General features: G+C 40.2%; 1 protein-coding gene across 5 annotated transcripts in view; it reads left to right on the top strand.

Moving 5' to 3' along the window:
* The window catches only part of NCKAP1 (NCK associated protein 1), a 115341-nt gene that overhangs the window by 52935 nt on the left and 40787 nt on the right, over nucleotides 1-21619 (top strand). For all 5 annotated transcript variants that reach the window (XM_048868890.2, XM_048868888.2, XM_048868887.2 and 2 more), the window contains 6 exons: nucleotides 3043-3139; nucleotides 3313-3419; nucleotides 6156-6288; nucleotides 10356-10437; nucleotides 12279-12337; nucleotides 19584-19729. In XM_048868890.2, the coding sequence (XP_048724847.1) occupies nucleotides 3043-3139; nucleotides 3313-3419; nucleotides 6156-6288; nucleotides 10356-10437; nucleotides 12279-12337; nucleotides 19584-19729 (624 nt within the window). The remainder of the gene's footprint in view (nucleotides 1-3042; nucleotides 3140-3312; nucleotides 3420-6155; nucleotides 6289-10355; nucleotides 10438-12278; nucleotides 12338-19583; nucleotides 19730-21619) is intronic.

The raw sequence follows: 21619 nt of genomic DNA, 5'->3' as shown, positions 1-21619 counted from the left end.
TCCAAGAGCTTTTTTTAAAAAGCTGGCTGAGAAGTTCACTGGACCGTTAATGTTGGTTTTCATTAAGCCTTGGAGAACTGGGGATGTTTCAGAAGACTAGAAGAAAGCAATGTTGTGCCAATATTTAAAAAGAGTAAACAGGATGACCTCTGTAATTGTCAGCCTGACATTGATCCCAAGCAAGATAATGGAGTGGTTGATACAGGACCTGATTAATAAAAAAAATTAAAAGGGTAATATAATAAATGCCAATCAGCTTGGACATAAACTAACTAGATGATTTTTTTAAAGAGATTTAAAGAGATTTAGTTTGGTTGATAAGGTAATAGTGTTCCTGTAATATACTTAGACTTCTGTAAGGCAGTTGCCCTGGTACTGCTGTGACATTTCCCAGAGTATAATCTGGACTGTTGAACCACTGTCCCCTCTACTCTGTAGCCCCGGGTGCCTTTTACACTGCTCTGCTAGTGACGAGCAGCCTCTCCAGGCTCTGCTCACACACAGCCATTAGCATGGAAAGTCACTCCTAGCAGAGTTGCATCAATGTTCTCCTAGCTAGTCAAGAACAAGGCAACACCCGCAAATGCCCCAGCCTTGTACACCAGGAATGTGCATCTTGCACTGCTCAGGACCCCTTTAGCCCCGAACAGAGTAAGCTGATTAAAAGTCCATCATTTCATCAAAGGGAGTGAATATGCACCAGCCTTTTTAACCTGAGTAGAGATTCTCCAAACTCTTAAATCAAAACATACTGGTTTAGATAAACGAATAAAAGAAGTTTATTAACTAGAGAAAGATTTTAATTGAGAAGTGGTAAAGGAATAAAAGTCAGAATTGGTTACAAAAGATAAAACACGCAGGCTATTTCCTAAATGTTACTAATCTAAATAATATTTGAAAGCAAAAGAATTTTTCTCACCCAAAACTTTCAGCAGTCCATACTACCTGGAAAGACCATTCCCCTCTAGTTCAGTGATGGTTCTTTGTCTTTGAAACAGTCTTGCTGCTGTGAGTAGACAGAGGAGAAGAGATAATGTATAGGTCTTATTTTATACCCTCCTCCTCTCTTTGAGGAATGCTCCATGAAACCCTACGAAAACAACCAGGGACACCCCTCCTAAGAACAGAGTGGATGGGGTCTCTGTGGGTCCATGTCCAGCCACAGATGGTCAGAGGCAGCCTGAGGACCCAGACAGTCACAGAGCAGGTGGGGTACATGGGGGGGAAGGACAGAGTGCTGCCATTGTCTCATAGCCCGGAAGGGCAACAACAGAAGCCAATTGAGTGAAGCAGTGTTGTACCAATAAAATAAAAACCAGCAGGATCTTATTAAAGGGAAAAAGGCAAAATACCACATTTACTGTGAATACAGAAAGAATCATAGTAAGCAGTTAGTTATAGTTATAACATTCCATTCAATCTCAAATTTATTCTCACATTCATTCATACAAACATACACACACACACACACACACACACACAGGTTCTGCAAGGTTGTTATTATAGTTACCAGCCTTAGAGTTGCTCATGCCAGCCACTGGCCAGGTGGCCTGGACATGAGGAGGGAGCAGGGCCTTGTCAGATGCTCATCTGATGCTCCTGGAAGTTGGTTTGCAGAATCAGACCCCAAAGTTCTCACTTTTTAGAGTCTATTTTTATAGGAATTTCTTCCTATGGCAGTCTATGAGAATTGCTTCATCATGCTGTTGCTGAATCAATCAGCAGATAGCACATTCCTGACGGCTCCAAGATGTTATCTTGTTCTTTGGTTCTCCCATTCTTGAGGCTGTTGGGTGGATTCCAGTCTGCCCTCCGGGGGTCCTCTGGTTATTACCACTTGATGCCTTCTTCAGCCGATGGACACTGGATTCTTAGGCTGGCACCTCCCTGATCATTCAGTTATTATCCACACCAAGCATCCATCCACATACATGCTCTATCTCTATTTTAATCACAATTGTTAATACAACAAAAGGGCGGGGAGTCTCTGGGTGCTGTTTCTGTTGTTAGAGTATTGCTTTGAGTCTCTCTCTCTGTGAATTGCTTTGAGAACAGACTCTGTCTTAGAATGTACTAACACAATTAGCAGCTTGAAAGTTTCACACACAGAGGGAGAGAAACAGTACCAAAAACCAAGAGACCTCTTAATTAGTAATACCCTGGAATTTAAACTATGGGGAATCAAACTCATTTGTGATTTTAATACAGAACTTCTTTAATATGATCCAACAGCAGCGCCCCAAATGATTCTTTGAGCCTTCCACTCCTAGCTGTGCTTTGACCTTTTCTGCAGTCTGCAGCTAAAATCTACCTCAAAATAACACTTCCATTTATCTGAACCCTGGGTTAGCCAAAAATTCAGTGTTCCCCATGGCATTCAGATACATGGGAGCGTATCATACTTAAGACCCGTACACTGGTTACCCTAATAGCCATCTACAGGTTTGGCTTTTAAAGGCAAATTAGACTTCTAAAAACTCAACTCTTTTTTTTTTTTTCATTTTAAGACACAAAATACCTGAAAATAATTTCCTGCTACTTTTCTGTTAAGGATAAAATTCAGTGGGGATGTAAAGCTTTATAAATGATACATCATCAAGGAAACCAGGTAGTTTATGCCCCAGATTTAGGTTTATTTAACAAAATAAATGTTCAAATTTCCAAGGGACAATTTTTTTAATTTACGCGTTCCCCCAGCATTTTTTGAAATCTCCACGCTATAGCATTGTTATGCTAATGCGTGAAAACTCAAAGTAACTGGCTAGAAACCTGAGTGAAATACAAATTGAAAAGTGAGTTGTGAAGGATAGATTATTAAACTTCTTAGTGGTTTAAAGTATTAGTAATGGAGGTGACATTTTTAGTCTGACCCTTGTTCTTTCAGTTACTGAATTTTCTTTGACGTTGGTGAAATATGAACTGTAAATATTAAGACCAAAACATTTAATTTAAAAATAAAAATCTTCCCCCAACCCATTTTTATAGTGACTCAGAGTAGATATTGATGATTGATGAATTTCAATCTTTGTTTTTTTAATACAGTGGATCAATGCATAGAGAAAGACGCAAGTTTTTACGGTCTGCACTGAAAGAACTAGCTACTGTCCTGTCCGATCAGCCAGGCTTGTTAGGTCCCAAGGTAATTGCAGTAGTTATCTTTGATGGGTATGTAGCCTATTACATTTTCTTTCAAACTTCTTACAATAAGCTAATTTTTAACATGTCTTGGAAAAAATTCTACTTTAAAAAAGGTAAAATCTATACATATAAGGTGTTTGTTTTAGGAACTAATTGATATTTTTCCTTTTCCAGGCACTTTTTGTATTTATGGCATTATCCTTTGCTCGTGATGAAATTATTTGGCTTCTTCGTCATGCAGATAACATGCCTAAAAAGAGTGCAGATGACTTCATAGATAAGTAGGTTAACAATATTTAGTGTGGTACTTTAAATCTTTATGCAGAATTAACAGGGAAAATATATTTGAATGTAAGATGATCTGTGCAGGAATCATTGTGGATGTATGTGTGAATTAGGGCTGTTCAGAAAAGTGGAAATTTCAACTTTTCATTGAACTACTAAACCCTGAAATTTTAGCCAAAAACTGGAACTTTTTGATGAAAACTTAAAACTTGGGGCAGACAGCTGATGCTTTTCATTAAAAATTTAGTCAAAACCCCAAATGATCTTGGAAGCAGTTCAGATGGAAAAATTTTGACTAGCCTTGGTTTGTGTAAACCAGCTGCTTATACTTTTTGTTGAAGCAATGTAACAGAAAATTATATAGATAGAAATTAGTTCTAAATTTATCTTGCATTGTAAAATTACTAATACCCCAATCCTATGGAGAAGTTCAAGTGACTAGTGTTAAATCAGATAGCCCTAATCCAGTTGTACAAAGTGCCATACATAAACAAGCAAGGTGGCAGCAGGAGACCTGAATAAAGAAATGATTCTGATGGACTTCGGGGGGAACAGCACCAGCTCTCTTTAGTAGCCAATCCAGGAACTTCTTTGTCTTCAAGTGGACTAGCTAATCTCTGTGAATCTCTTCTCCCATGAGAGTAAAAACTGACTGGAAAATTCCTTGAAGGTTTGCTATCAGTAGAGCAAGCTAACCATGAATCTCTTCACAACAGTGAAGATCGAGCTTTCTGTGTTTTACAATTAGAATAGGAAACCCTGTGATTCAACCAGTGATCTATTCTCCATCCACTGGGGAGAGTCAGCTGATACATCCCATTCACTTGGTTCCATAGGTTTTGAGAGAGAGAAAACTAGATAAAATCTGATCCTAATAACACCATGCTGGCACCCATTAGCTGTTAATCCTAATATTTTTCCTTCAACAAATCTTATATGCTGAGTCTGTGGAATACTAGAAAAACTACATGTAAAGGCTTGGTTTATGAAAAGAAAACTCCTAACAATATTGGCTGTCAGATCTCTTCAATACTAATACCAAGAAGGATATTCACCTTAAACTTATTAGCTTACCTAGGAGAAATTACCCTAGTGTGTACAACTTAACCCTGTGCCATCTGTGGTATGCAAAAACCCTTTGCGCTCAGTGTTTGAGGAGCCATCAGAGGCCCTTCTGTGAATGTTGTCCACTGTGTGTGTCACCCTTCACTATGCAGGTCTGAGGGGAGTGGAGAACCTGTCATAAATCCCTTGCTGGGTAGCTCTTAGATGGAGATTAAATACAGTGCTGCATGGGCTCACGTTCCTTTTCTCAAATCTTTGTGTTATTTACTTGTTTTAGGTAACCGTTCATAGTGATTGTTTCCTTGGACAGGAGTGGGGAGTTTCCTAATGTTCCCTCAATAAGGTGGCCGTTAGATAATCCCTACCATCATTTATTTACAGGCTGGACAGTAGTTCTCCTAGAACCAGAAAAATTACCATTAACATATGTTGCGCTTATCTTATTCACATATGCCATAACCTAGGTTTAGTCTAGTTAAAATTCTAGACTAGGACCTTAAAATTCTAGTACTTCGCCATCTGGCTTTTGCAGGTCAGAGTTTTTGTTCTGTTCAGTAGCTCCAAGTGTGAGGAGAGGCCTTCATATCCTATCGGAGTGACTCTTCATATGTATTAAAGAAGTATACTGAGCTCGTGTAGGGTGTTCAGAAAAATCACTACCTTTTGGGTAGAACAGAAGATCTCTGGATTAAATCTATCAAGTAACTACCTGGCAATCAGTTCACAGCTTCATTTGAAATTAAGTGGATGTTTAGCACATTAACAGGTATGGTTTTCAGACAATGCTGGGAGCCATAGTCTAAGGCCAGGTCTAAGGCTAAAAAATTAAGTCTACCCAGGTCCATCACTTGTGGGAGTCGGACTGAGTGTTGGATAGGATGATCTAATTTCCCCAGGGTAGACAGTGCTAGGTTGACAGAAGAATTTTCCCATTGACTTACCTACTGCCTTTTGGGGAGGTGAATTAACTACGCTCATCAGAGAACCCCTCCCATTGTTGTAATGAGTCTCTAAACTGAAGTGCTCCGGTAGTGCATCTGCAGCGCTGCAACTGTGCCGATGTAGTGTTTCAAGTGTAGACAAGCCCTAAGATAGTGCTGCTCCTTAGTTCTTCGTATAGTATCACTCGTGGGTACTGCTAGGCATAGCCTGTTTCCAGACTAGTGAGCATCCAGCAGATAAAGAGACTTTGATCTTGTAAACTGATTTATTTTTAGTAGGTAGAACTTCCAGTATGAAAGCCTCTCCATTATAATTATTATTTAAGTCATATTTCACAGAATCAATTTGATTAGTAGATGATACAGACATTTCAATTGGGGTGCTAGTGGGAGAGGGAGGATTTCTTTAGAGAATAGAGTTGGATCTAAAAACGTTCCTTTGGGGCTAGAGCCTTGTGTTTTTTACCCTTTGTCTTCTTGGTGTCCCTCCTTACAGAAACTCAGATCTACAAGGCGAGACCAATATTTTCTTGGTTTTCGCTTCTCACTGAAAGACTCTAGTAAATAATTTTTTTTAAAAGAAAACTGTGAAAGCTTAAGGCCAATATACTGTTCTAAATCCTTTGTAAACAAGTGTTTCTAGTGGAAAGGGCTCTATCTTGACTTCTTTCAAGAGGGGTATGTTTTTGTATTTGTAAACTTTTCCTTTTTTTTTTGCTTCCTAAGGCACATAGCTGAACTGATATTCTACATGGAAGAGCTCAGAGCTCATGTGCGAAAATATGGACCAGTGATGCAGAGATATTATGTGCAGTATCTCTCAGGTTTTGATGCTGTGGTCTTAAACGAACTTGTGCAGGTGAGGGGCTGTTTGTTCATTTGTTTTTATAAACACATCTGCACGTTTGCCAAAGAGCTTGTTTAGTTGTTGTCTGATGTGGCATCTAGAAATGCATCTCACTTTGTATAAAACTTTGCTGCATTTGTGCTGCTTAAATAATAACTTCTGCAAAATAAAACAAACCAAATAGTTCATGGTTCTGCTTTGTGCTATAGAGGTTGAGCTTTTGGTGAAAAAAAATCTATATTCACCTAAAGGTACAAACTGAAATAGATTAAGATTCCTGGCTGTGTTCTTTCATCAAGTGACTGGCAAGAACTCCTGTAGCTTCAGAGTTGTAAAACTATTGAACCACCTCACCAGTGCATGGTACATTCCTGCTTCCATCAGTGTGAAAAAGGAACGGACAGGATCTAGACTACACAAATACCTCTAGTAGCAGTAAGTTGCTTTTGATAAGATTTTGATAGTCTTTTTTTTTCTTTTGTGCTATTTCTTCTTTATGAGATCTCTGGGAAGCAGCACAGTGCCCTCAGTTGCTGCTCTGAGAGTAGTCATAAGATGTAGTTTATCAGCATAATGGAGACACCTTAGCCCATACTACTTCACAAACATCCTGAATAGGAGGGAGAGACTGACTGACTGGAGCCCTCTGGCTCCCCTTATAAGCCTGCTGTTGGGATAGATGAACCCATTACTCAACATTAACTTCAGGATCCACTCCAGAAATACTCCATCCATCCACCGATAGGTACCATAACCATGCCAGCAACATTTCATGATCAGCAGTATCAAAGACAGTTGAGAGATCTGATAAAATCTTTGTGGACTCGTGGTTCTTTCCATTGTCAGCAAGAAGCTGGCAAATTGTGCCGGTGGAATCTCTCACTCACACTCCTACCACTAGATTGGCCAATGTGAAGGAAATCTGAGTACTCTAGGTATTGTCAGAAGTTGCTTTGCCACAATCTTCTCTATTCGGCTTCTGCTCCCAAAAGAGATGAGGTGATAATGATTAGTGAGAGGTGTGTGTGTGGTGGTTTTGGGTTTTTTTGAGCAAGGGCCTAATGTTATGTTTTTGTATTAGCTTGAGAGTAATTTACAGCAGGGGGAACGGGCTTCACAGTTGTGGCAAACGTGGAAGCACTCACTATGGAGTGGAAAGCACATGCAGAGGGATTCAGCACTTATGTCATTTGGTTTCTCTAGGAATCCCTCTTCACAAAACTGTTTCCCAAAAGGATTGTGTATGTTCTTAAGACTCTCACACACCTGATATTCTAAAATGTGGTTCCAGTTCAAGTAGAGTGAAATCCTGGCCCCATCAATATCAACAGCAAAACTCCGATTGACTTCAGTGGATTCTGAGTGTCAGACCAATGTTCTACTTCAGAGAGCAAGGAGAGACATTTTGTCTTCTGTGCTGGGAAATTTTAGGTGTGGAACTGCAAATGTCTCAAAAGAAATTTCTGACCGCAAAGGAGAACATGCTCACAAAGTTCACTGATTTCTCTCCATCACAGAGGGGTGGTTGGGGCTACCTTCAATATATGGACCTCTTTGCAATACCTCTACCTACTAAGTTACTGTTTTTTTACACAAGAGACAGCCCCTGTACCATGGAGATGAACATTGATATCCATGAATACCTTTGCTATTTCATAGGGAAGGACTTTTACATACACCTTGCATGGTTTCATAGATAAGAAGCCTGGCCAATCTGAGGAGATATGTGTGTTCCAAGATGCTGATAATGACTTACTATCTGAGAGAGATCTGTTTCTCATCCCTACTGGATATGATAGTGCTCAGCCCGTTAAGTTGAAGGTTTCTCCACATTTGATATCCTAGCACCTGGGCACATCATCTCCCAAGTAAAGTCCCTGTCTTCACTAGCTCCTGAAAGGGTAGAAATAGAGAGGTTCAGTGCTTCAAGGTAGCTGCTTCAAGTTCTCCCGTCTGCTCAACAGGAGTTTGTTGAAATATATGTAACTGACTGGTGATGAGGTTCTTCACTAGTGTCATATCTCTTGCCTGTAAGGCACCTTTTCCTGCTTGGGACAGGCCAGTAGGGCAGAGAATGCAGAGATATCACAAGAAAATTCCATTTATTTTGTCAGAGTAGCTATACCTAAAATACCAGCGGCCATGGCTGCAAACCAGAGTGGTAGAGCATGGATGGCTCAAAACTCTCAGATCAAGAAAGCCACTAACTAATATTTATTTATTTATTTATTTGGAAAGTGACTTTTAACTCATCATTGCCTGGGGCATGGGCAGGCTAAGCAACAGAGCTCTCAATCAGACTTCACTATGTGATTCTTGAAGGCCAGGACCTTTTGGATAGTATTAAATATGCTGATATTCAGCAAATGATATTTCCATAGCAGCAGGCAAAGCAGACAAGTTTTGAGTTTATGTAAAATAACTTGCCAGGAATAGAATTGGTATCTTGTGAAAACTGTTTTGTTTTTAAAGCTCAAAGCAACTGGAAATTAGTATGATTAACACAATATTAGCCAAATTATTTTCTGCACCTAGAGGATGACCAAGGTATGGAATGGTGATCTATAGTGTATTTAGACTTTACTCTTGTGTGACCAGTAGAGGGAGCTCACATTTTGCTAATCTGTACTTCTGTCCACATGAGTGCATTCATTTCTTATTTAATTAGATTGTAGATATTCAACCTAATTATTATAAGTGGTGTAAATTCTGTTTTAATTATTGAACTTAATACTGTAAAACAATAACAACTGTCCACAGTTGTTTACATTTTAATTCTTTTTAAATTGTTATTTAAAACTAAGTGAATACTTGGAGTTACACTGATTTGGAATGATTTAAATCCTTCTAGCAATTAAATACTTGCTTTTTGCTGCTTATATATGTTTCACCTGTCATCAAATCATCCTTATCTATTATCTGGAAAAGTTATAACTATAAAAGTTGTACTCTTATTTCTTCATAATTACATGCTCCGAAGTGATGGTATAAATTACATTTTTTCTGAATTTGACATCAGTGAACCCTGAGAGATGATTTCCTAGACACAGTAAATGACCTCTGAGCTCTTTGTACAAATGTACATTAAGATGAACCATGAAATGAGGAAATGATCATAATACCGGGTTGAGTCCTGGAGCTAACTGCTTTTAGTCCTTGACCAATACCAAAAACACAGTGATAGGTTGAAGTGATTAAGTGGTGAGATCCAGTATCTTTTGAAACTCCATGTCTGAAAATCCAAGAATATTGATCATAATCAGAATTAACCAAAACAGTAATTTTTATATACGTAGTCTTCCATTGCAATATGGTCTGTGTTTACAACAACTGCTATCTCTGTGAAACAGTACTTTTTATATTTTCTGAAATCTTCATATCTCATCTTCCAAATGGTATAAATTAGTGGTTTTTGACCTTTTTTGTTTGAGGACCCCTACAAAATTTCAAATGGAGGTGTGGACCCCTTTGGAAATGTTAGATGTCTGTGGACCCCCAGGTTGAAAACAAATGGTATAAATCATATCTAACTGTCGGTTCATGAACTGTTAGATATGGAAATCATAGTTGAAGTAGGATTTAATGGGAAGCAAGGTGGTGAGCTAGTGTGGTCATGTGTTTAATAGTCTGTCTTGCAGCTTGCCTGGTCTAACTTTTGCATGCAGAGAGGTCAGGTGTCCATCTAGATCAGCAAAATACTAGGAACAGAAAAGTGTGTAGTGACTATTGCCTGAATGACTAGGCTGTAGAGAGTGGAGGCTTTACCTAGAATGCTCATAACAGTGCACTGTTTACTAAAGTATTGCTTAAATTCATTTGCAGCTACATAGGGATTGTAATATTTTTTTCTCATCACTGGCTGAGGACAGTTTGGAAAAGTTTATTCGTTCCAGAACCACTTGCGCCAGTCTTCTAAACTAAGGCTTCCTCTAGAGATACTGTTTTCTTGTTCTTAAAGTTAACTTTTTAAGAAGAAGTTTTTAAAAAAAGCCACTCTGGTGTGTATTTATTAAATTTGTGGACTTGATTATTCTTGGTATTGTTTCTGTGAAGCCATTAATGTGTTTCCATTGTTTTAGAATCTTTCAGTGTGCCCTGAAGATGAATCAATCATCATGTCCTCCTTTGTAAACACTATGACTTCCCTGAGTGTGAAACAAGGTAAGTCTGTTCAGATGAAGAGCTCAAGCAAAAGTGGACTAGAGCTTAGTCTCTATTACTTTGAAGCTCAGGCTTTCTGGTGTTTTAGGATCAGAGATCTTTTCTCTTAATCCCATTCTGTATGGTGGCTGCTACTCTCCATTCTTCTTCCTCCTGTTTGCTTCCTGTTGTCTTGTGCAGCCCCATCTGCTTGATGCATCAGTGCGCATTCAGCAAAGGGAAATTTATTGGAAGGAATCCTGATCTCTGATTTTCAGAAATTAGTATTCAAGTAAGTTTCACATTGCTGTTGCTGGCCCAGCTATAAATGGGAAAGAGTGTACCTGGAATCTTAAGCAGGAGTGAAACACTTAAATCAGGCAAAATGCACTTTCATTGCTGCTGCACATACATTGTCATGGTGTTCCACTGATTTCAGTTCACAGAATTTGGAATGCCGCAACACAGCATCAGTGATTAAGTGAAAGAGGAGGAAGAAAAACAGTGGGATAATAGAGCGTTGAAAGTATTCAAAATTACTTGGTCTTCTCTGTAAAATGCACAGTGGGCAGAACATCTTTATTACGCAGTGGGCATATTAGAGCAATGTCATGTAGTGGTATGTCAAATTAGACTACTATAAATTCAATTTCTGATAGGCATGTTAACCTAAGGGACTCCTTATGTTTAATCTTTAGTTACCATTGTCGGTGCGCACAATCTAGGGTAACAGTGTATTGTATTATTGCTTTTCTTACTCTGAGGGGACCAGAGTCCATTCCTTGAGAGGCAACTTCACCTGTTAGGCTGTGAGGAAGAGGTCTGCAAAGCAGCTATGTGGTCCTTATCATACATTTACCAGGCTTAGGATAGACACACAAGCCTTTGTAGCTGCGACTTTGACAAAACTGTTAGTTTTTCTGGTAGTAGTCCCACTTTTTCATTTAAAGTAAGTGTTATTCATAACTCATACATATAAATGCTTATCCACTCAAAGTCAGTTTTATTCGCATGATCATATACGCTGGGTTGGAATAATTTTAAGTAAATTATCAGACCAAATCTAACCTTATTCTCCTAAAGCAGGCGTGGGCAAACTTTTTGGCCCGAGGGCCACATCGGGGTTGCTAAACTGTATGGAGGGCCAGGTAGGGAAGGCTGTGCCTCCCCAAACAGCCTGGCCCCCGTCCCCTATCCGACCCCTCCCACTGCCTGCTCCGTGACTGCCCCCCTCAGAACCCCTGACCCATCCAATGCCCCCCTCCTCTCCTTGTCCCATGACTGCCCCCTCCTGGGACCACCTCCCTCTAACCACCGCCCCCCTCCCGGACCTTCACCTCCTATCCAACCCTCCCTGTCCCCTGACTGCCCCGACCCCTATCCACACCCCCACCCCTTGACAGGCCCCCTGGGACTCCCACGCCTATCCAACTGCCCCTGTTCCCAGTCCCCTGACCGTCGGTCCCTAGCCACCCCCTGCTCGCTATCCCCTGACTGCCCCCTGAGACTCCCTGCCCCTTGTTCAACCCCCCCGCTCCCTTACCGTGCTACTCAGAGCAGCAGGAGCTTGCAGCCCTGCCACCTGGCTGGAGTCTGCCGCACTGTCTGGCAGGAGTGGCAGGCCAGCTGGCGGCGTGACGAGCTGAGGCTGCAGGGGAGGGGCCGAGGCTAACCTTCCCTGCCGGGAGCTCAGGGGCTGGGCAGGACAGTCCCGCGGACCGTAGTTTCCCCACCTCTGTCCTAAAGGAAGTGTACATTAAGAACCTTGGTATTAAAATTGTCCTTAGAAAAATTATTGAATTTTTGTGTTCATATTTACTTTTTAAAGATTTTATTTTAGTCTGTGTTTTTTTCTGATGCAGTTGAAGATGGAGAGGTGTTTGACTTCAGAGGAATGAGATTAGATTGGTTTAGATTGCAGGTAAGTTTTAAATGTATGTACTTCTGCATGTATGTTGTAAGGAATTACTTGTTTTTAAATTATCTATTATTGCCTGTTTAACTGTGTTTAACTTGCAAGTGAGTGACGGATATTGAAAGGAGGGACAACTTAATATACTGCTACAAAATAAAATTTATTACAGATCAGAAAGAAAATCATAAGGTTTTTAACTGAGAATTAAAAAATTAAATGCTCAAGTGTCTAAATACTTCATGCTATTGCATGGCCAGCTATATTAACAAGGTGTCGTTGTATATAACTGTATTATATTCCATTAGATTGATCATTGATTGCATTTGAGATAATCAATATAAATAGCATATCTAGTATTGTCTTAGTGGTTTTCACGTCAGTAAAATATAAGGGAAGCTTAGAGTGTGATTGTTCTCTGAAAAGTGGCTCTAAACATGTCATTGTCTTCTGTGTTTGTTTCAAAGGTTCCTTAGTTCCAAACTCCTTCCCTCCTCCCCCCCCCCCCCCCCCCCCCCCCCGAGCCAAATAAATGTCAGTACTGGAAATTCAACCCTGGATCTGAAAGTTGTTTTTTCTGGCTCTTGCATTATCACCAGTAATACAGATTCCTCAAGTTACCTTCTGATCTTATTTACACTTGTACAACTTTTCTCTTATGAGTCTGCACAGATGTAACTAATGGCAGAATTTAGCCCTACCATTAGAACTTAGTTAACAAATCTGGTGCTTGAACCAAAATAGAATACAGCGCGCTCAGTCCCAGTAATATTGGCCCTGCAGTGCTAACAGGATTAAAAAATAATTAAAACTTATTTATGTTTGTAGAGTAAGTAGATGCAATTCTGACTACACACAGTGAAACAAATCTGTTGAATGACTGCTGTTTATACATAGTCACTTGCCAATGTATGGCCGTACTTTTCATTGTCTTTTATTACACCCTTAATTGTAGTAGACCCCAAATTACTTTTACAAATGTAAATTGAAATACAAATTTTGCATAGGTAGAGCTTTCCTTTGCCTGAAATGTGACATCTGTTTAAGCATCACATTGCCATACCACGCAACCAATTAAGGAAGAAAGCGAAAAATACTGTGCATTGTTGACATGGAAGAATATTGAGATAGGTAGAATGAAATTTGGCATAAACATGGGTTTTGGGCTGCTACTCTGAAACAAAATCACTGTAGACTTCCAAATATTAAGAGAATAATATTCAAAATAATATTCCTGTTCTTGAGTGTTTTATTGGAAAGAAAAGCAAAATTCCAGATTGTCAAGTGGCAGGCCAGTCATCTTTCTGGGAAAGTATTTTTAAGATAGCATAAAGTGCCTGGTTTTCCTCAGCTGTGCAAAGAAGCTGTAAAGACAGGATTGGAAAAACCTGATCTCCCTTTTAATGTAACTGTTTTTCACAAATAAAACACATTCTCAAAGATCTTTTTGGATTTGGGCCCAGGAAATCTTTGGCTACAGATGTAATGTGTCTGAAATTCTTAAATTAACTTCCTCGCATGTAACATCTGCAACAGTAGCAGAGTAACACATTCTGATTGTAATTGCAGGGAGCTGCAGCAATATTTGTTTTAAAAAGAACTGGAAGGTCTCTTCAACAGAACATTAGTAGCCAAATCTGAGGTATTAGATCCTCAAATGAACTCTTTGTTGTGATAGAAATAAGAAAACTCCTATTTAAAAAAATATTTCACTTTCAACAAAAATTGGTTATTAGCGGGGGAAAAAACCCTAGATTTTGTTATTAGTTAAAATTAAGCATAAATCTGAATACCATTACATATCAGACTCTTCTCCTGTAGTGCATTAAATGGAAGGGTACCATCTATTTTTAAATATAAATGGAAGCTAATATAAGTAATAATAACTTGTCAGCCATTGATGACAGATAATTCTTGCCTTGCATTTTTTCAGCACTTTTCTGTAAAACATGAATTTCATACAGGCATACTGTAAATCCTGCTTTGTAACTCACCCTTTGCTGATATGAAGAAAGAGAGTAACTATAATATTGTCTGCTAAAGGGGGCACTGACAACTTGAAATCTAATCATTTTTTTAAAAGTTAGATTGTTATTACACCTGTTCCTGAATTTCCTTGCCAATTTTTATTTAATCATTTTTCTACGTTTTACAGTGTCTCTCCAATTGCTGCAAGAAAATACACACAAACACACGGCTTATGATTCAAAAAGTGCTGTGGGCTGCGCAAACTGAAAAATAAAGAAAGTTAATGTTTCTCATATCTTACTTATAGTAATCATTGTGTACTTTATAACAATAGCAAAAACAAAGCAGAATTTACCATTTCTTATTTTACTGTGCTGAGATTAGACTATATTTATAGAGTTAAAATGGAAAGCAGAAAAGAGTGATTAGAGATTTTATTGGGTATGGTGATTAAATAGGCAGATTTTCCTAAAGCCTAATATCCTAATATCAAATTTTCCATAAAACATCTAAGTTGAAATCCTGTCCCCACTGAACTTCATGGGAGTTCTGCCATTGTCTTCAACAGAGTTGGACTATCACTACTAGCATGTTAAAAAGGAAAGTACATGACATTTGTCAGAGCTTTTAGACCTTTTTTTTAAAACTCTGATTATAGCTACCATTTAGAAGCACAAAACTGAAATCTTTTTTGCTACTCATTTGTTTTCCATCCATCAGTCACTGATATGTTGTTAGAAGACTGTTCATGAGTACTATCCTGCTGATGTCTTTTTGTTTTTAAGGAGTGAATTTAAGCATTTATTTAAATGCTATACATCAAGAATTACATACACAACAAATGCAGGAAAAATTATCAGGTTAAATTTGGAGTGAACTAGCCTTGTCTTGGGTCCCTTTTGGCCCACCTATGCTTTTTTAAAATGGGAAACTTATAGTAGAATCCTAATTGGGATTTAAAACTGTAAAATTCATTTAATAGCTGGAGATGCAGGAGAGGATGATTGTCTCCCATCCTCTTCAGTCTTTGCAGAGTCAAGCTGCTTTTTTGCTTCTTCAAAGCTGTTCAGGCCTCCACCCATTTCTTACATTTCTGCTTCCATCTCTTCCTATATGCCTGTTCAAGCTTCTTTTCTGATTTCACATTGTCTCCTCACCTCACAGTACCACATGCACCTGGAGTGACCTTGCAATAAAATGTATGGCTGGATTCTTCCTTCTGCTCTTTCAGAAACTTTGGAAAGTGTTACGCCATGAAGCATTCTGTGTTGTGTTTTGTTGTCATATTCACTCCTGCCTTCAGATTGTAATTTCTTCAGGACTGCTATTCAGCACAAACCAATCTTGGTATTAATGCTTTGATCCACTGTTCCATTTCTAGCTCCTATCTCCACTTCTTGACTGAAGGCAGGATCTACAGGTGATATGCTAATAACATCGGGAAAGAGCAGCATTCCTAGAATTAACCAAGCACTGTCCAAAGACTAAGCTGAGATACTGTTTTGGCTGAGATGTTCCCTCTTCTACTAATAAGCAGGCTTTCAAATGGACGTTGTTCAGATTCTTATCACATGCAAGAGATTGGTTTTGCAGAGCCTACTAGCCCAGGAACCTGCTGGCTTATGCCCATGCATTGAGAGCAGGGAGTGAGGTTGAGCCTCTCTGATTTTTTGAACATCTTCAGTCAGGGACTGCTGGCAGAATTGGGTCCAGCTCTTCCTCATATCTACTCTTTCCCTACATCTGCAAAAGAACATGTATAGTTAGTAGGAGAGAGAGGTTCTTGATGTGTGCGAAGTGGGCTTTTTTGAATTGCAGCGTCCATCAGGGCTGTGCATGCAACCTGTGTCTTTTAGTGCTAAGACATAAAGGGCAATTTGACTGCAACTCCTCCCTGAGGAGGAGTTGGGATTTACCACCTGTAGCAACGAGACAAAACCCAGCAAGCATCTGACCTGCTACTCCTATGGAGCTTCAGACTTATAGACTTTAAGGTCATAAGGGACCATTATGATCTTCTAGTCCGACCTTCTGCACAAAGCAGGCCACAGAATCCCACCCACCCACTCCTGCAACAAACCCCTAACCTATGTCTGAGCTATTGAAGTCCCCAAATCGTGGTTTAAAGACTTCAAGGTGCAGAGAATCCTCCAGCAAGTGACCCGTGCCCCACACTGCAGAGGAAGGCGAAAACCCGCCCAGGGCCACTTCCAATCAGCCCTGGAGGAAAATTCCTTCCCGACCCCAAATATGGCAATCAGCTGAACCCTGAGCATGTGGGCAAGACTCACCAGTCAGATACCCAGGAAAGAATTCTCTGTAATAACTCAGATCCCATCCCATCATAGGCCATTGGACATATTTACCGCTAATAGTCAAAGATCAATTAATTGCCAAAATTAGGCTATCCCATCATACCATAACCTCCACAAACTTATCAAGCTTAGTCTTGAAGCCAGATATGACTTTTTTGCCTCCACTTCTCCCGTTGGAAGACTGTTCCAGAAATTCACTCCTCTGATGGTTAGAAACCTTCGTCTAATTTCAGGTCTAAACTTCCTGATGGCCAGCTTATAACCAGTTTCCAAACTGTTTGGTGAAGCAAATTTGTCTTCACCCTCCTTATTTTTGATTTGTAAATTTCCCCATTTTCTCCTCTTCTCCCCCCCCCCCCCCCAAAAAAAAAACCTCCCACCCCCTTCATTCAGTTTCCAGTATTTATAGCAGGGGTAGATGCCTTGGGCCTCCCACCATGGCAGACTGCAAACTATCAGGGTTTAAACCCTGCCCAACTCGGGCCAGACTCATCCCCATTGTTAATGGCCATAGTTCGCAATTTTTCTGATTCAGGGCGAATACAAATCGATAATGTTTAAAAAATTAAATTTAATGTTTTTAAATTTTAAATTACATACAGATATATTTTTAAAAATAAACCTGTATAAAATTAAATTTGAAATTGACAACCTGTGTGAAGGTTTAGTAAGAGATTTACTATAATCTATTAAAATTATTTGAATTGAGAAAAAAATAACTATCAGGATTGTTTGCCGGATATAACCCTTTAGGAGCCACCTTGCCTCATTCAATCAGGCTAGGTCCAGTATCACCTCAGACAAGTGGATATTGGATGTCATCACCTGTAGTTATCCCATTCATTTGTACACCCTCCTGACTACTCACCTCCCTTTCCGATCCCTCTTCAGGGACCCCCTCACAAGCCTTTAAAAAAAAAAAAATGCAATACTTTGCAAACTTCTCTACAGCTCCTGTGTAGAGTAATACAGAAGGAGAGGGTTTTATTCCCAGTAATTCCTTATTCCGAAGAGAAAGGGGAATCTTTGTCCTATCCTAGACTCAGAAGACTGAACAGATATATGCCTCCTCAGATTCAGGATAGTAACACTTGCCTTCATCATTTCATCCATGTCTGCCCATACTTAGATGCCTGGCTGATCAGAGGCAGATTACTGCAGGAGGCAGCAACGAGCCTTGAATATGCTGTATCCCTGTACATCTAGCTGGGCTGCCTAATAAGCTAGGAAAAAATCACTTATGCAAATTGCAGATGATAGTTAACAGGAGCCCGGATCAACTCCAAATCAGAAAAAAAATAATCTGCCCAAGGATAGGTTCCAGTCATTACAAGACTCAAATTCACATCGGAATGAACTACCATCAGTGTCTTATGTCCACTAGGAATTTACTGTGAGATAGCTAATGTACGTTAGTTATGCTATATAACACACACCCTTTTTTTGCAGTAAAGACAAAGCCTATCTTGAACCAATTGCCCATACTATAGTCTCACCTACCCATGGGTGGAGATTGTGGGGACATAGAGGGGCACCCCTCCCCCATCCTAGATACATCTCAGAGCTGATGAGTGGGTGGGGTCAGGGGGATGCTCAGATTTCTCCCTTAGTCCTGCTTCCTCCCCATGGAGGAATGTTGAGGAGGCAGGGCGACACAGTGACATTCTGTGCCTCCCGGTCACTGTGCCCACGTGGGCTGTATAAGGGGAGGGCAGGGAGCAGCTCCTGTTGACTCACCACACAGCCCATGTGGGGAAACTGACCAGGCACAGAGCACCTGGAGTTGCTGCTCGTCCCGCACCTCCTCAGCCTAATGGGAGGCACAGAGGAATGTGGAGGGGGTCAGCCAGGTGTCGTTTGGTAGCAGGTCAGTTTCTCCCTCATGGGCTGTGTTGGGAAGGGCAGGAAAGCTGCGACCTAGGAGAGGCAGGCGGCTGAACTGCTGCCCAAGCGTCTGTGCAGTGTACAGCCCAGGTGAGTGACAGAGTGAATGACTCCTGTGGGAATTGGAATTCTGCGTCTGGCTCAGCTGCTGGGGCATGGTTGGGAGGACGGGACTTCCTCTTCCCTTGGAACAGCTGGGGCCGGGTCAGACCCACCCCCAGGAGCCTCCCTGGCTGCATGAAGCACCGCATCCCTCCCCTGCTTCATGCCCCCATCACTCCTCAGCTGCAGCGGGAAGGTCACTGTATGGGGAGCTTACCCCCCCCATCCACCCAACACCCTTGCATCCAGACCCCCCCCCTGAGCCCCCTGCACCCAGACCCCCCACATCAACCCACGCACCCAGACTCCCCTGTTGAGCCCCCTGCACTTGAATCTCTACCCTGCTGAACCTTACCTCCCCCCTTGCCCCTCCAAACATAGAAGTCAAACTACACCTATGCACTTAACCTCCAATTCATTCTTGGTTTCCATCCACACACCGCTTCCGGACTTCTTGGCCCATGCTCTTTTTCCTGTACAACTTGATATCTTCTCTCAGTCTACACTTTCCTCTCCAAAAAGTCTGATTTGTTTAAGGGAAGAGGCAGAGAAGCGGAAGGATACTTTTGGCTCTGAGATGGTAGCTTAGCAGTAGCTCTGCGGGAACATTCTGTGCTCTGCTGTGACAGTACTGCTTGGTCCAGAAACTTTACCCCCTGTGTTGCTGTCATACCATGCCTTCAAACAGGAGATGATGGCAACCCCTTCATATGGAAATTTGATTGTAAAGTGGTGTGGGTTCTAAATTTAAAAAAAAAAAGAAAAGGGATGTGGGATGAAGACAGGGATTTACTCCAAGCTTTGATATTTTTAAAAAGCATGGGTAATATACGTGCTTCAGCCACTCTTTAAAATTGCGTTGGGCTGAAGAGATGTTTAATAACTTATATACAACTACATATCCACATTATTTGACTGAGTTAATTATAGATATAAAAATCTTAATGTTATTAAACTATTGTCCTTACTCTGTTATGTCCTTACAGGCCTACACCAGTGTGTCTAAGGCTTCACTTAGTCTTGCAGACCACAGAGAACTTGGAAAGATGATGAACACAATTATTTTCCACACAAAAATGGTAGATTCCTTGGTGGAGATGCTGGTGGAAACATCAGACCTTTCTATATTTTGGTATGTCATTAATTTGACTCTAGAAGCTTTGTCTTTATAACTTTGGTTATGTTAAGCCTCTTACACATGCAGTTTTTAAACAGCATATCATCTAGGAAGATCCAGCAATGGGAGAGTAGATGATAGTTCCTGGTTTTCTGTTTACAGTGACTTTAGCCAGCAGTGATTTTTGTTGTGTTCCTCATTGAAAATCCGTATAGCAGACGTATGCTTTGATTCATTAAAGGGCAACAGCAGTCCCCATGGTTATCCATCATTTGCCTAGCTGATATGGAGTTTGCCCTTCAACATGTACATTTCTCATACAAAGCTGATAAGCAGGCGATAACTCTGCTTTTTATTTACTTATTAATAGATTTGCAATACATTTATCGTAAGGATCCTGGCTAATAAATATATTATACTATATAAAATTCATCAATCAGTGTCAACTAAAAAATACCCTCCCCTCCCAAAGTAAGCTGTATTTAACACCACAATACTTTATAGTATTTAAAAACAAAATCCCTTGCTCAGAACAGTAGTATGGAAGTTGGAAAAAGACTTTTCACCAGCTACAGATTGTAAATTATATTTCACCCTATTTTAATTGAGAAATAGCACTTGCTTCTGGATTGTGGGAGCCAAATAGAAGACTAAATTTGTTAGTCTCTAAGGTGCCACAAGTACTCCTTTTCTTTTTGCGAATACAGACTAACACGGCTGCTACTCTGAAATAGAAGACTGTAAACCACTTTCATTTTCAACTTCAGGACTCAATTTTACCCTCCAGGGAAAAGGGGAGCTAACTGGAGCAAATCTGGGGTGTGGTGTACAAGAGAAGGGGAAAACAAGGCATGTTTTCTCTCTGCTATAAAATCAGTCTGGCGTCAAGTGCCTGGTAAAGGATACATTTTATCAGGAGTCCAAAACTTGGACTTGAACTGGTGCTTCAAACCCTACATTTCCTTCAGAAATGCTTTTATTCACAGAGTGTTAATTAGAAATAGCTAAGTTCAGTATTTATTTTTGTATCTCCCATCCCCCCACCACCCCAAAAATCCAAAGTGACTAGAATTAGCACTGAAGTTGAAGCAAAACCTTGGTTCAAGAGCAAAAGTTACATTAGAAATGCTTTATAGATTTTAGGGCTAGAAGAACCATAAGTCATTTTCTAGTCTGACCTGCATGACACAAGCCATAGAACTTCTGTGAATTAATCTCTGTTTCAAGACCAGTAGTTGTGCTTGAACTAGAGCACGTTTGAGAAAGTCTACTCCAGATTTTAAAATATCCAGCAATGGAGAATCCAATACAACCAGTGGTAAGTTGTTCCATTGGTTAACTACCTTCACTATTAAAAATGTGTCTTATTTCTAGTTTGAATTTGTCCAGCTTCAACTTTCAGCCACTGGATCTTGTACCTTTGTCTGCTAGATTGAAAAACCCTGTAATCAAATTTCTGTTCCCTATTTAAGTGCTTATAGACTTTGATCAAGTCATCCTTTAATATTATCTTTGATAAACTAAATAGAGTGAGCTCCTTGAGAGTATGTCTTCACTGCAAGTGGAGGTGTGATTGTAACATGAGTAGGCATAGCTGTCTTAGCTTAAATCTAGCTAGCATCGGTAACAGTAGTAGTGTAGGTGTAGCAGTACAGGTTAGCAACCAGCGTATGTAATCTCAGGCTCCCCAGCAGGCTTGTACTTGGGAAGCTAGTCCATGCTGCCGTATGTACGCTACTGTTGTTGCCCCTTAACTTGCAGTGTAGACAGACCCTGAATGTATCGCTATCAGACATGTTTTTCAATCCTTTAATCATTCTCATGGCTCTTCTCTGAATCCTCTCCAATTTTTCAACATACTTCTTAAATTGTGGACATTGGAACTGGATTTAATATTGTATTAGA

This window comes from Caretta caretta, chromosome 11 (genome assembly GCF_965140235.1).
Source record: "Caretta caretta isolate rCarCar2 chromosome 11, rCarCar1.hap1, whole genome shotgun sequence".
Classification (NCBI taxonomy): domain Eukaryota; kingdom Metazoa; phylum Chordata; order Testudines; family Cheloniidae; genus Caretta; species Caretta caretta.
This window is presented reverse-complemented; position numbering and strand designations above follow the sequence as displayed.